The sequence below is a fragment of the Alexandromys fortis genome, unplaced genomic scaffold (genome assembly GCF_014885135.2).
Source record: "Alexandromys fortis isolate MF-2015 unplaced genomic scaffold, M_Fortis_MF-2015_v1.1 scaffold_84, whole genome shotgun sequence".
Lineage (NCBI taxonomy): Eukaryota > Metazoa > Chordata > Mammalia > Rodentia > Cricetidae > Alexandromys > Alexandromys fortis.
This window is the reverse complement of record NW_026068017.1, coordinates 4,288,999-4,302,283: the sequence shown is the minus strand read 5'-3', so window position 1 is coordinate 4,302,283 and position 13,285 is coordinate 4,288,999. Positions and strand designations below refer to the sequence as shown.

General features: G+C 44.6%; 1 protein-coding gene across 2 annotated transcripts in view; it reads left to right on the top strand.

Moving 5' to 3' along the window:
• The first annotated feature begins 452 nt into the window (after window positions 1-452).
• The window catches only part of Fxr2 (FMR1 autosomal homolog 2), a 30,419-nt gene continuing 17,586 nt past the window's right edge, over window positions 453-13,285 (top strand). Inside the window, exons 1-7 of one of the 2 annotated variants that reach the window (XM_050162520.1) lie at window positions 453-858; window positions 9,161-9,213; window positions 9,527-9,620; window positions 10,464-10,535; window positions 10,632-10,780; window positions 11,336-11,429; window positions 12,731-12,847. In XM_050162520.1, coding sequence (XP_050018477.1) covers window positions 778-858; window positions 9,161-9,213; window positions 9,527-9,620; window positions 10,464-10,535; window positions 10,632-10,780; window positions 11,336-11,429; window positions 12,731-12,847 — 660 coding nt within the window. In that variant the 5' untranslated portion in view covers window positions 453-777. The remainder of the gene's footprint in view (window positions 859-9,160; window positions 9,214-9,526; window positions 9,621-10,463; window positions 10,536-10,631; window positions 10,781-11,335; window positions 11,430-12,730; window positions 12,848-13,285) is intronic. The other variant, XM_050162521.1, reaches the window with a different exon arrangement.

The window sequence follows — 13,285 nt, the reverse complement described above, 5'->3', positions numbered from 1 at the left end:
TAACCCCCCTCCATCCCGCCCCTCACTTTGGAGTGTGCGCACCAAGAAAGACAAAGGTGGTGAAAGTGACCAAGCAGTCATTCCAGCGCATGCCCATCCCTAAACTGCCCTGGCTGTGCAGGGCTCACTTTGTGGCGGCGGAAGTCCAATCCGCTGGAGCGAGCGCGGCCCCTCCCTTCCCTTGATTGGTTTGCTTCCAGTGTTGTGGGGCGGGGAAAGGAAGGGATGGTGAGGACCGAGCGTTCGTCTCCTTCCGCGCAGGCGCAGAGGCGCGACCAGGAGGGGGCGTGAGAGAGGGGAAGAGAATGTGGAAGCCCTGACGCGCTGGCGAGCCCGAGCTGGGTCGCTAGCCTGGACGCCTGCGCCTTGGCCCTTCGGCTCCGCGCGCGGCGGGCGGGTGCCCTGTGCGCCTGCGCAGTAGGCGGCGGCGGCAGGGGGAGGTGGAGGCCGTGGAGAGGCAGCGGCAGCAGCGGGTCCCGGGACTGAGGCAGCAGCGGGGGGCGCCGGCGGGCGGAAGCTGAGGTGACGAAGGCGGCGGCGGCGGCGGCCGTTTCTCTCACGGTGGCGGAGACCAAGGCGGCGGCGGACGGGGAGCGGCCCGGCCCCGGCCCCCTGCTCGTCGGCTGTAGCAGGGCCGCCGTGGGGCCGGCCCGGCTCCCGCCCCCCGCGGCTCCCCCTCCGGCTCCTCCTCCTGGGAGACGCCGGGGGCCCGGCCCGGCCCGCACTCAGAGCTCCGCTTCAGCCGCTGCCGGGGCAGTCGGAGGTGGCGGCGGCGCCATGGGCGGCCTGGCCTCTGGGGGGGATGTGGAGCCGGGACTGCCCGTCGAGGTGCGGGGCTCCAACGGGGCCTTCTACAAGGTGAGACGGCGCGTCGACCCGGGACACCCTCCCTAGCCCCCTCCCCCGGCCGAGGCCGGCACGAGTGGAGCGGGATCGAGTTTCTGGAGCTCGGTCCTGACCCTTAGAACCTTCGACTCACGCTCCCACTCGAAAGCCTTCCGGGGAGACCGTGGGAGTTAACCCTCGTGCTCTTCTCTTCGAGCCCGCGGGTACACCTGCTTTTATCCTCAGCTGGAAGCGTGACCATCAGGTCATTACTGCGCGTGTCTGGGCGCTCCCGCTCCCTCCGGAGAAACCCCTTCACCCAGCTTCTAATTGACTTTTCTTGTTTCCTAGTGGAGATACTTGAGCTCCTAATCGCATCCTCTGCGGCCCAAGCACATGGGAGAGTCTCTTTCTTTTCCTGCGTGACCCCCTTGGGAAGGGCCACTGTCCCATATTCGATCTTCCGTCTTCAGGGAGGCTTCTGCCTGCTGGCTCTAGACCATTTACTCAACTTTCTTCTTGCATTCTTGACCCCAGGCTAAGAAGAAATGGTCAAAACGCATTTGTGTTATTTAGCATCTTTGGCCTCCGGTTTTATCAGCCATGAAAGTGGGTTTGTTGGGCAAGTCTGTCACCCCACCACACCTTTATCCCTAAACCAGCCTACCTAGGTTTGGGTTTGTACTTACCTCTTTGACTCCAGATACAGTGAGGCCATTCCTTTATCTTCTAAAGTTTAAGCTTCTTTAAAAAGGTGTCTCATCAAGATTCTGTTCTTACTCTGACAGAATTCTACTTGTTGACAGTCTTTCTGGAAAGAGAAGGTACCTTTCAGAGTGGCTCATTTCAGCTTTTCTTTGCCCAAGATTTGATTTCTTTGACCTGTTTAGGGGTGGGTTTGGAAGAGGACCTTGATGTATAGCTCACACTATTTAGCCCAGGCTAAACGTGACCTCTTCTGTACTCCTACCTCAGCCTTCCAAGTTCTGGGACTACAGACGTAAGCCACCATCCCAGATTTTTCTTTCTATCCATACATCCATCCCACCTTCTGTATCTGTTCTGTCTATTGTGGATTCCCTCTCCCCCCAATTTAGATTAAAGACTGACTCTTCTTGACCCACCAAATATTTTTCTTCATCTGATAGGTGAAATTCTGAACTTATTTTGAACACCCCCCACCCCCGCAAGACCAGGCTGGCCTCTACCCCCACTTCCACCCAGCCTTCTTTTGATTTTTTTGGAGGTGGAATTGTCCCAGAAACTTTTGATTCCTCCCTTACTCTTTTTACTCTGGACAGGAAGGAATTTTCATAGCATTGGATAAGTTGGAGCCACCTTTACTTCATGTCTCCTCAGGTCCTACTCCAGGAGACTTTTCCGCTTTCTCATGCCCTTGGAAATCTCTCTGACCACTGTGAAACTGTATCTTTTTGTAGCTGAAAAGGCCTTGTGCTTGCCCTTGTAGATGGCCCCACTTCAACTGATAAGTTTGATTTTACTCTGTGAATGCCATACCATTTCTGCCTGCCTTTTCTGATCAGGTTCTTTATCCAGTGCCTGTGAGTGTAAATATGTTAGTCTTAGCTTATCCTCTCAATTAAGTCTTGGACTTTTTGCCTTGCTATTTCTGTATTCCTGTGTCATCCTCACTGATGTTCACCTATTCTGTGTATAGCTGAAGAAGGCTCCTAGCTGATTCTGACCCTGTCACCTTTCCCACTCTTAGTACTTTTTCTTCTGACTGGAGCAATATCTTTGTAACATTTCTGTTTTCTGTGGCAAAAGTCTCTTAATTCCTTTCAGGGGTTCTCATTGGACACATTTATGTGTTTGTTTTGGTGGATTGTTTTGTTTTTAAGACAGAGTTTCTCTGTGTAGCCCTGGCTGTCCTGGAACTAGCTCTGTAGACCAGGCTGACCTCATACTCACAGAGATCCACCTCCCTCTGCTTCCCTAGTGCTGGGATTAAAGGTGTGTGCCACCACTGCCTGGCTACATTATGTTTTTTAATATCCTTTTTCTCAGACTTGTATTAGATTTATTAAAAGTCTTCCTTAGGCTGGGTATGATGGTACATGCCTCTAATCCTAGTACTTGGAAGGCTGAAGTATGATGGTCCAAGTTTAAAATGAGTGTGGAGAATGAGATCAGGTCTCAAAACAACAAAAATACTCTTCTTCATAAGCTGTTCTTTTTTCCTTGAGACATCTTAGCTTTCATATATATCCTCTTCACCTCCAAATTTTTACTTTCAAGAAAAGTGACTTTTTTTCTCCTTGTTTGTTTTTTGGGGATAGGATCTCGCTAAGGGGCCCTGGTTGTCCTGGAACTCCTAGGTAGACCAGGCTGGCCTTGAACTCATTTTTGGGTCTGGGATTAAAGGCATCTACAACCACACCCAAAAACAAGATACTTTTGTTCTAGGAGCTTGGGAGCCAGGCACAGCTTGGAAAGAAGAGTGCTCAGTTCAGATTAACTGAAGTGGTTGGGAAGGGATAGATTTTCTGTTAAAAAGAGGATCCAACAGAAAGTCCTTTTTACCTATGGACCATACATAGCAGTGATGTATTTGAGTGAAGCAGGGACAGAATTAGCAGTTGAATAAAATCCTGTATTCTAGCCATTTCAGCACTTTCTGCTCTACGACTGACAATTGGACTCACCTTTCTTAAACTCAGTGTGATGTGGTTGCTTATCTGTTCCAATCTTGCTGATTGATATTCATGACTCAGCAGACTTCAGTGTGAGTGAAGGAGTTCTGTCTTGTCTTAGATCTCTAAATTTAGGGAGGCCCCCTTCTCTCAAAACTTTTATTTTGATTTATCCAGGGCAGATACTAGATGTCAGATCCAAATTATTTTATCTCTCTCCTTTCAAGCTTTCCTTTTTTGTTTTAAGGTGAGGTTCAAGTGGCTCAGCCTGGCTTTTAGCTGAGGATGACTTTGAATTCCTGGTCTTACTGCCTCCATTTCCCAAGTGCTAGGATTGAGACACACCACCAAACCCAGATTCATAATGTTTTGTTTTGTTTTTGCTGTTTTTTTGTTTCTGTTTTTCAAGATGGGGTTTCTCTGTATAGCTCTGGCTGTCCTGTCCTGGAACTCGATCTGTAGACCAGGCTGGCCTCGAACTCAGAGACTCACCTGTCTGCCTCTCCAGTGCTGCCTTTAAAGACATGTGCCACCACCAACCGGCCAGCATTCTTTTCTAATGGGACATTATCAACTTCAAAACATGTTTTTTGCCTTGACTCTTTTTCTCCTAGAATTCCTTTTTCTTCTGTGGGGTAAAGATGGAGACTAATTTCATATCTTCTTATTTAAGGAAACTGAAGTATCTAGGAACTTAAGAGCTTTCTTTATTCACCTGACAGTTCTAAGTCCAGAAAGCTAATCCAGGAAATGCTACAGCCCTGACTCCGATCATCTGGATCTAGAAGGTTTACAACAGAATTTATGTGCTCTCTTATTTCTCCAGTGGCATAGACCAAACAGAACTTTGGATTTCTTTTTCCATCACAGTTGTCCTCCAAAGAAAACCTTGTATCTGAAGTAAATGGGTAGAATTAAGAGGCAGAGGTAGAACTGGAGTATGATGTTGGGAAGAGAGTTGAAGGGTTGATGGAAAGTAGTTGAAGGGGAAAAGATGGTGAAGGTATATGGTAAGTGGCATTGGGTTATACTACAAAAGAAGGGTGATTCTAGTCTGAACTTAGCATTTCTGCCTTGGAAGCCACTATTTATTGAAAAAAAGATAATATTACCTTATGGGCTAATTCAACATAAAAAATTAAAGCTTGGGTTGGAGAGATGGCTCAGTGGTTAAGAGGACTGCCTGTTCTTCCAAAGGTCCTGAGTTCAATTCCCAGTATCCACATGGTGGCTCACATCCATCTGTAATGAGGTCTGGTGCCCTCTTCTGACCTTCAGGCATACACACACACACACACACACAGAACATTGTATACATAATAAATAAATAATTTTTTTTAGATTAAAGCTTTAGACATAGCCCTTGTAAATGAGTATATCTAGGAGTGAGAACTTTTTTTCAGAGGCAGTCAAGTGATTATGACTTTTCTCCTTCCTTTTTCTCCTTAAAATGTTTTTGATAAGTGATAAGTATCTTGATAATCTGAGCCTCTCCCACTCTCAGGAGTTCTCTGTCTGTCTGTCTTTCTGTCTATCTATGGTAAGAGGACTCTATATAACCGTGGTTGGCGGTTGGCCTGGAACTCAGATCTGCCTGCCTCTGCCTCCTTAGTGCTGGGATTAGAAGTTTATGCCACCAAGCCTGGCTTCTCTGTCTCATTTTTCCTTAATAAATCTACATTTACCCTAGGGGAAAAAATTATTGGAGATGGACATTTGGATAAAGAGTTTGATAAAATGTTAGGCTTGGTGATCTATCCCTGTAATCCTACTACTTGGGAGGTAGAGACTGGAGGTCAGAAATTGATGGTCATCCTCACCTACATAGTAAATTCTGCATGAGATTCTGTCTCAGATAAGCTAAAGAACCCAAAAGGAAGCAGGACGCAGGCGAGTCCTGACAAGTGGAAGCTGTTTGGCAGAGTTACTTTGTAGAGACTAGCAGGAATAGGCATTGGTTCTGAATGAAAGAAGATAAACATCTCTGAAGACTTGTATTTAAAGTGTGCTAAGGAATATATGCTGAGGACAGATTGTCCACACTTGGGCGATAGTAAGGCTCTAAGGTAGACTGTCTCAAAAATCAAAGGGGAAGATGAAAAGTAGCATAGGGCTAGAGAGATGGCTTATGGGTTTATAGCACTTGCTAGGTTTCAGAGTATTGGGGTATAATTCCAAGCACCCCTACAGTTGATAATTCTAGTTCCAGGGTATCTTACACCGCCTTCTGCTCTCTCATGGAACCAGGTACACATTTGGTGCACATACATGCCTTCAAGCCTAACACTCACACATAAGTAAATCTTACTTTGTTTTGTTATTTTTTGAGACGAGTTTTTCTGTATGGCTTTGGCTGTCCCAGAACTTGGCTCTGTAGACCAGGGTGGCCTAGAACTCAGAGATCATCTTGCCTCTGCTTCCCGAGGGATGATGTTGAAGGCTTGTGCCACTACTGCTTGTCATGAATACGTAAATCTTTAAAGAAAAAAAAGTAATAGGTTTGGGAAGATGGCTCAGTGCTTGCTCAGAACCTGAGTTTGGATCCCAGGAACCAACATAAGTAGCTTGTTGTAGCAACAAAACTCTGTGATCTTAGCACTAACAGAGACAGGAGGAGCCCAGGGGGCTTGTTGGTCAGTCCAAGTTTAGTGATGGATGCTATCTCAAAAATTGCAGTACAGGGACATAGATCTGTTTCCGGCTTTCACATAAATACACATACCACACAAACCTGGACAGTTAGTATATGCCTATAATCCCAGCAGGTGAGAGAATAGAGGCAGGTAGATTTATCTGAGTTCAAAGCCACTTCACGGCCTGGTTCCATGTATATGTAATAGGTTCCAGTTTATCTAGGGCTGGATAGTGAGACTGTTTCCACAAAACAGCCGAAAATCCAAGTTTAGATTTTTTCCATTATAAAGAAAGAGCAATACATAAGTAGTGGTTGGTTGGTTCTGTGTGGAGGGAGCTGTATATTCTCTAGAGCATTGCTGGTATATTTTCTCCTAAGCTCTGCCTCTTGAGGGCTGGGATTAAAGGTATGTGCCACCACTCAGTAGCAACTATTTTTATTTATTTATTTTTTTATATCATTTGTTTAAGACAGTGTTTTATTATGTATCTTTTGGTGGTCTGGAACTTTTTATGTAGACCAGACTAACCTGGAACTTAAAAAGATCCACCTGCTTCTACTTTTCAAACCCCGGAACTAAAGAAGCTGGGTACCACTGCACTCAGCCTGTGTATGGGTACTTTATCAGTTTATGAATATATGTACTATTTGTATGCCTGGTTCCCGCTGGTACCTCTGCCAAGGAAGGCCCTAAAATCTGCTGTTTCTGCCTTCACTTGAGTGCTGGATTATATGTGTACTCCTTCATGCCTGGCTTATGATACATTAAATTTATTTTTTCTTTTTTAGGACTGGAGAGACAGCTCAACAGTTAAAAGCACTTGCCTCTTCCAGAGGACCAGAGTTCAATTCCAGCACCTGCCTCAGGGATATCACAGCTACATAACTGCAGCTCCAGAGCACCCAACACTTCTGACCTCCTTGAGCTCCTGCACTCAGTATTCACATACCCACAAGCAGACCCACACACTTACATACATAATGAGGAATAATAAAAGACAGATACTTTAAAAATTATCTTTTAAAAAAATCGATGTATTTGAATGCTTGTCTGTGTGTGTACCATCATGTGTACCTGCTGCCTGCACAGACCAGAACAAGGTCAGGTCTTCTGGGATTGGGAGTCAGAGGTGGTGCTAGGATGTGAGCCTGGGTCTTCTGCAAGAGTAACAAGTGGTCTTAACTGCTGAGCCAATTCTCCAGCCTCCATTTAAAATTTTTGAAGTAAATTGTTTGTATGATAATGAGGTTATCAAAGTCCATCTTTTGTCTGTGGCTATCCAATTTTTCCAGCACCATTTTTTGAAAAGCACTCTGCTTTCTCTGAACTCTTTTCATTTTTATCAAAAATCAAGAAGTAGAAAGTAATATATAACTGAAAGCACTTTGGGACTCCCAGCACTAAATAAATTGGGTATGGTGGTGCACAGCTGTAATCACAGCACTTGGGAGGTGGAGACAGGAAGATCAGAAGTTAAAGGCTCTGCTACATATGAATTTGAGGCCAGCCTGGGCTGCTGACTCTAAAATAAAATCTGTTACATACCAAAATATAAAAAGTGTAACAAAAAAAAAAGTGTGGGCCTGGGAGATGGCTTGATGGGCAATACCCAAGTTTGATCGCAGGATCTACGTGGTAGAAGAGAACAGACATCAATAGTTTGTCCTTTGACCTTCCCACAGATGTTGTAGCAAAAGCATGCATATGTTCACACACACACACACACACATATACAATGTGTAATTTAAAAAAATTTCTAGAATACATAAAAGAAAACCTTAGGGGATTTAGATTCCAGAAGTTTCTTAGATGTGAAATCAGAAGCACAGTTCATAAAAAATAATTGTACTTTGTCAAAACTAGAAATCTTGGTGTGAAAAATAGAGAAGACAATAACTGAGACTGTAGATTGAAGAAGCCCCTATTTCATGACTCCTTTGGCCGTGATCTCAAGGTTGTAGTCTTGTACATACTTTATTTCTAGGTTCAGTAGTTATTTTTGCCTTCAGAACTATGACATCTTTTAAACTTAGTTTTTTCTTATGTAAACTGCTTAATATTTTGAACTTCTCCAGTGTTCCAGTTATTCTCCAAGGACTTGGACATCTGGGTACTAAATTTGCCAGCTCTGGTGTCCTCTAGGTGTTCTAATCTAGCTGTACACTGTCTTGTGGGATATTTGTAGCTTTGCTGAAAGTTGATAGTATTTTAATTGAACTCTAGCAGGTTGCTTAGCACACCAAGAGGCAGATAGCGAGGTAACTGGTATCCTGAGTAGGCCACCTGTGGGGCTGCTCTGGTGCAGGTTCTACTTTGTTCTTATCCCATGTTATTTCTAGATTTTGTCAGTATGGTTTTCTTTCTCTCACTGTTCATATTTTCCGACACATCTTCCTGGTTGTGTTTAGATTGTTCACACCCCCTGCTAAACCTCTTACTTTTAAAGTCTTCTGATTTCTCTTCCTGATGGCTAAGATGATCGTTAAATGTATTTTCTTTTTTTATTTATATATTTTTTAATATTTATTGAGCTCTGCATTTTTCTCTGCTCCCCTCCCTGCCTCTCCCCTTGCCCCCAAGGTCCCCATGCTCCCAATTTACTCAGGAGATCTTGTCTTTTTATACTTTCTACTTCCCATGTAGATTATATCAATGTAAGTCTCTCTTAGCATCTGTATTATCTAAATTCTCTGGGATTGTGGTTTGTAGGCTATCTTTCTTTGCTTTATGTTTAAAAACCACCTATGAGTGAGTACATGTGATAATTATCTTTCTGTNTCAAAACTCAAGGTTTTTTTTTTTTTTTTTTTTTTTTGCTGTGTAGTACTCCATTGTGTAAACGTACCACATCTTTCTCTCCATTCCTCCATGGAGGGGCATTTAGGTTGTTTCCAGGTTCTGGCTATGACAAACAAAGCTGCTTTGAGAATGGTTGAATACATATCCTTGTGGTACGATTGAGCATCCTTTGGATATATACCCAAAAGTGGTATTATTGAGTATTAAATGTCTTTTTATTTATGTTTTTTACATTTTTTTTTCTAGGGCTTTGTGAAGGATGTCCATGAAGACTCTGTCACCATCTTCTTTGAAAACAAGTAAGACCTTAGGAATAGACAGGCATAGTAGGTCCTGAAAGGACAGCAAAAAAGTGGGGCCTGCTGAGGACAGTAGGTGCCAGGTAACTGAGAGTTTGGATGAGAATTCCAGGAAAAAAAGGGCAGATAGCTTGGTGCAAGTTTTAGGCATTTGACAATTAGTGTAAAGAATAAAGACCACTGTAGAACAGAGCCTGTTGTTTTGACTCAAACTAGCAGAAAGGATAAAGAGGTCTTGGCTAGGGAGGAATTTCCTTGTGAAGAAGTGGACAATTACATCAATCTGAATAGCTTTCCTGTCACTGTCTTGTAGCTGGCAAAGTGAGAGACAGATTCCTTTTGGAGATGTCCGACTACCACCTCCAGCTGATTATAATAAGGAGATCACAGAAGGAGATGAAGTTGAGGTAAGGCCTGTGAAGTGCACCATCTTAGTTTGCTCTTTTTCCCCTTGGGGTTCTGTTGTTTTTTCAAGGCAGGGTTTCTCTGGTTGTCCTGGAACTTGTTTTGTAGACCAGGTAGTCTCAAACTCACACATAGACCTGCTTCTGCCTCCTGAGTGCTGGGATCAAAGGTGTGCATCACCATAGCCCAGCTGGATTCTAGGTTTTTAACTTAACTGATTTTGTTCCTTCCTCCTCTGAATCACCACATCTAGCCATGTAGCTGGTGGAGTAAATGCATTGGTGCCTTTCTGTCATGGGTGTGATCTGAGGGTGCACCTGATTAAAGGGGCCACTCTTTCATGTGTGACAAATCCACTTGAAGTCTGTGTATGTGTGTATGAGAGAGACTGAGTGAGACTTGGGACTTAACCCAGGACCTTGGGCATATTTTGTGAGAGGTATGTGTATGTGCATGCGTCTGTGTGCCTACATGATTGTAGGCATGAGTGTGTCATGGCTCACAAGTGGTGGTCGGGACAGCCATGAGCTCTGGGACTTGAACTCACTCAGGTTATCAGGCTTGGAGAGCTCTTGTCCACTGTGCAAGTTCAGCTTTCTCGAATTCTTTTGTTTCTGTTTTTTTTGTTTTTGTTTTTGTTTGGGGGGGGGTTCTCTGTATAATAGCCTTGGGTGTCCTGGAACTGACCCTGCAGACCAGGCTGGGCCTCAAACTCAAAGCTCTGCCTGCCCCTGCCTCCCAAGTACTGGGATAAAGGTGTACACCACCATACCCAGCTGGCTTTCTCTAATTTGATGTTTTTGAATAGTCTTCAATGCTGTGTCTCTTCATTTCTAACTTTCCAGGTTTATTCGAGAGCCAATGAACAAGAACCTTGTGGTTGGTGGCTGGCCCGGGTTCGGATGATGAAGGGAGATGTGAGTGACTAAAGCCCTGTGGGGAACTCCTGAAGCTGTTGTTCTGTGGAAAGGTAGCAAATGGATTGATTACCCTTCCTTCTTCCTTTCTGCCAGTTCTATGTCATTGAGTATGCTGCCTGCGATGCTACCTACAATGAGATTGTCACCCTGGAACGACTTCGACCTGTTAATCCCAATCCCCTTGCAACCAAAGGCAGCTTCTTCAAGGTTACCATGGCTGTGCCTGAAGATCTCAGAGAGGCGTGAGTGTTGGAGAGGTTGGGAATTGAGGACTCTATGGTGTCAGCCTCTGTCCTTATTTTTCCCAGGTCTCCCACTCTTCAGTCTGTTCTGTTTATCCCTTGGCCCTATGAGGATCTTTTTGCATGATATACCTCTAGCCTTAACATTTTTCATCTTTATCTCTCTGTCTGTCTGTCTGTCTTTATTTTGAGACAGGGCCTCACTATACTAGCTCTGGCTGTCCTGAAACTATGTAAACCAAGTCACATAGATCCACCTGCCTCTGCCTCCCTGAGTCCTGGGATTAAAGATGTGCACCAATATACTCTGCTCTGATTATTTTTAAAAATAATTTTCTTAATCCTTATTATTTAACATTTGGTACGATCCTAACCTGGTCTACAAAATGAGTTATAGGATAGCCGAGCTGCTACACAGAGAGATCCGGTCTCAAAAAAACAAAAACAAAAAATAACAACAACAAGAGTGATTCTATCTTTCTTATTTTCTTCTCCCTACTTTTTGTCCCCAAACCTCTTACTGCTTCATCCTGAGCACTTTACTGTTTTCTGCAGCTGCTCCAATGAAAATGTCCATAAAGAGTTCAAGAAAGCACTGGGAGCCAATTGCATCTTTCTCAACATTGCAAACAGTGAGCTCTTTATTCTGGTGAGTTTTCATGTTAAATTAACATAGGTCTTTTCAACAGTTTTTCCTTTTTCCTCTTTAAGCTTTTGCAGAGCCGGGCGGTGGTGGTGCACGCCTTTAATCCCAGCACTCGGGAGGCAGAGGCAGGCGGATCTCTGTGAGTTGAGACCAGCCTGGTCTACAAGAGCTAGTTCCAGGAGAAGAAACCCTGTCTCGAAAAACCAAAAAAAAAAAAAAAAGCTTTTGCAGAAATGGGTGTGCTAGACTGTGCTCATACTTACTTGTGACTTTGTTACTTCTGACCCTCTGAACCCAGGTCACCTGCTTTCCTTACTTTCCCTCATGTATGGCCTTAATTTCCCCCTTCTTTTTTTTTTCAATGTGAGAGACAAAATCATGTTCTTCACACACCTATCTGTTTTAGACAAGTACCCTAGCTCTTGGATATATTAGGATCTGTGTGTGTGCATGTTTGCATGTATATAAATGCACACTTTGGGGGTGGTTGAGAAAGCCTGAAGTGTTGGTATCAGGTATCTTTCTCAATCAACCTACCTCATTTCCTTTTTCTTCCTTTGAGACTAGGTCTTACTGTTTCCCCTCGATGGCCTGGTACTCACTGTGTTGCTGCAGCTGCACTTAGGTTTGTGACAGCTTTCCGCCTTTACTCTCCCCACGTTTGAGGGGATAGGCTGTGCTACCATTTTTTTTTTTTTTTTTTTTTTTGGTTTTTCGAGACAGGGTTTCTCTGTCGCTTTGGAGCCTGTCCTGGAACTAGCTCTGTAGACCAGGCTGGTCTCGAACTCACAGAGATCCGCCTGCCTCTGCCTCCCAAGTGCTGGGATTAAAGGCGTGCGCCACCACCCCCGGCTTACCATTCTTATTTTAAATTTCATCTCTCCCTCTTTTTTCCTTCTCTCCCTCTCTTTTCCCCCCTGGTTTTTTGAGCCAGGCTTTCTTTGTGTAGCCTTGGCTGTCCTGGAACTCTGTAGACCAGGTTGGCCTTGAATTCACGGAAATCTCCCTTCTCCCAAGGGCTGAGATTAAAGGCATGTGCCATCACCGCCCAGCCTTTTTCCACTTTTCATGACAGGGTTTCTCCTTGTGTAGCCCTGACTGTCCTGGAACTCACTCTATAGACCAGGCTGGCTTCAAACTCACAGAGATCTACTTGTCTCTGCTTCTTGGCCACCACCATGACCAGCTAAACTTCATTCTTGACACCTGCCTTCTTTGCAGGATACTGACATTCTGGTGCCCAGTCTTTGATGCTCCCTGGAGTGTATTTTGTTTGTAAGACTTTTTTATTCATTTCTTCCCAGTCAACCACAGAAGCCCCTGTGAAGAGGGCGTCTTTGCTGGGTGATATGCATTTTCGAAGCCTTCGCACCAAATTGCTGCTTATGTCCCGCAATGAAGAAGCTACCAAGCACCTAGAGGCAAGTTTTGGCTGCTTTTTCTCATGCTGAATAATGTTGTACTTTGCTTTCTCATCTTGTTTCTGAAACATAGACAGAGGCTACTGGGTCATTAGTCCTGGATTGGCAGTTTCGTCTCATACTTTCCAGAGGACAGTGTTCTATTCTGTTTTTTGTTTATTTGTTTGTTTTGAGACATGGTTTCTGTGTACCTGTGGCTGTCCTGCAGCTCACTGCATGGATCAGCCAGGCCTTGAACTCACAAAGATCTGCCTGCCTCGTGCTGGGATTAAAGGCACTGCCTGGCTTTTTTCTGCTTTTCAAGACAGGGTTTCTCTTTGTGTAGCACTGGTTGTCTTGGAACCTACTCTGTAGACCAGGCTGGCCACAAACTCAGAGATCCATCTGCCTCTATCTCCCAAGTTTTGGATTAAAAAGATGGCCAAAAGTACACATTGT